The 1589-nt window shown below is 46.9% G+C and overlaps 1 protein-coding gene across 1 annotated transcript; it reads left to right on the top strand.

The window, feature by feature from the left end:
• Window positions 1-211: 211 nt before the first annotated feature.
• On the top strand, window positions 212-827 carry LOC106535349 (calmodulin-binding transcription activator 2; the record flags this gene model as incomplete). Its single annotated transcript, XM_014032342.1, is given in 3 exon segments — window positions 212-359; window positions 439-567; window positions 644-827. Coding segments are annotated over 3 exon segments (461 nt in total), but the record flags the coding sequence as incomplete, so codon positions are not given.
• Between the last annotated feature and the right edge of the window lie 762 nt (window positions 828-1589).

The raw sequence follows: 1589 nt of genomic DNA, 5'->3' as shown, positions 1-1589 counted from the left end.
ACACACACACACACACACACACACACACACACACACACACACACACACACACATACATATCATGTTGTCCTGCTTTAGTTCTGTCCCACATGGTTCTTAGGCTGGATCAGGTTGGTCTGAAAGTCCTACACTGTACCCTGTCCTGGATCTGGACTCTGGGTCTCAGTGAAGCCCTCAGACCTGACCTGGTACCTGTGTGTGTGTGTGACAGAACCCAGACGTGGTTCTGGTCCACTATCTGAACGTGCCGTCTCTGGAGGATTCTGGGAAATGCAGCTCTCCTCTGTGCACGGTGTGGGACCGCCACGACAGTGTGAGGTGGAGCCGAGAGGACCTGCTGAGCCAGCTGAAGCCCATGTGTAGGTCCCAGAGCACGCTCGTTAACGTGCACGCTCGTTAATGTGCACGCTCCTAACGTGCACGCTCTCTGTGTCTCAGTCCACAGCATGATGTGTTCGCTGGGCCCCGGAGACTTCAGCATCGAGGAGCTGGTCCAGCACATCCTGGACCGACAGAGAACCAAGCCCCAGCCACGCACACACACCTGCCTGTGTCACACCAACCAGGGTGAGGCTGGGCCGTGACATCACCGTGACATCATCGTGACGTCACAGCTGACCCCAGGTGTTGTCTCTGTCCACAGTGTCCTCCGGAGTCAACATTCCCCACCGCTGTAACAGCACCAAACACCGCATCATCTCCCCCAAACTGTCCTCCCACCTCCCCTCTGAGCCGGGGGAGGCAAGCAGGGGTGCCGGGGGAGAGCCCAAACTGCCCCACCTGCAGGCTCAGATAAGCCCCGCCTCATCCCCCTGCCCTTCATCCAGGTGAGTCTTCCTCAGAGGACCAGAGCATGGAATCATGGAGACAGTTTGTCCTCACAGGGTGATTTTATTTTTAACTCTTTATTTAACATTTTTCATATTTGTACATTAAAACAGAACAAAGAGAAAAAGTGAAAATTACACAGAAGTTTGGGCACTAATTGTGCTTCTTTGCTCTTATGTTAACCATTTAATGCAGCGTTTATTGAAAACATCACTTTTGATACGTAGGAAATATGTCATCTTTTCCACAGTGTGCATGTCCTCCACCATTCCTTTCCAGTGGTCCACCTGTGGTGGGAGGGTCTTTATCCAAGACCGGCTTATAGTCCTTTTGCTTGCAATCAGTAGACTTTTAAAGAGATAATTGTCTTTTTTCTGAAGCGTATTAACAGTTATTACTCCCACTCCCAACAAAAGTATCTTGGGATGACGTATCCCAGTATTTCATTCAATTCAATTCAAAATTTTATACATTTCATTAAAAATACTATATACAATAATAAAAATAAACCAAAAACATATACAAATCAAAATAAAATGAAAGGTAGCAGAAAAAGAATTTACTGAATGTCTTGACAGATCTCATCTCAAAATGAWACCATGTTTGGACAGGACCAACATATGTGGGACTGGTTGACATTCTGATGACCACATRGCCTCCAACATTGCTGTTGTTTCCTTTTTGTTTACTGCTTATTTGTGGTGTAATAAAATATATAATTTGGCACTTCCAGCTGAAATCCCTCCATCTTTTAGAGCTAG

Source organism: Austrofundulus limnaeus, unplaced genomic scaffold (genome assembly GCF_001266775.1).
Source record: "Austrofundulus limnaeus strain Quisiro unplaced genomic scaffold, Austrofundulus_limnaeus-1.0 Scaffold1423, whole genome shotgun sequence".
Lineage (NCBI taxonomy): Eukaryota > Metazoa > Chordata > Actinopteri > Cyprinodontiformes > Rivulidae > Austrofundulus > Austrofundulus limnaeus.
The sequence above is the reverse complement of the archived record's forward strand: the minus strand, read 5'-3'. Positions and strand labels throughout refer to the sequence as shown.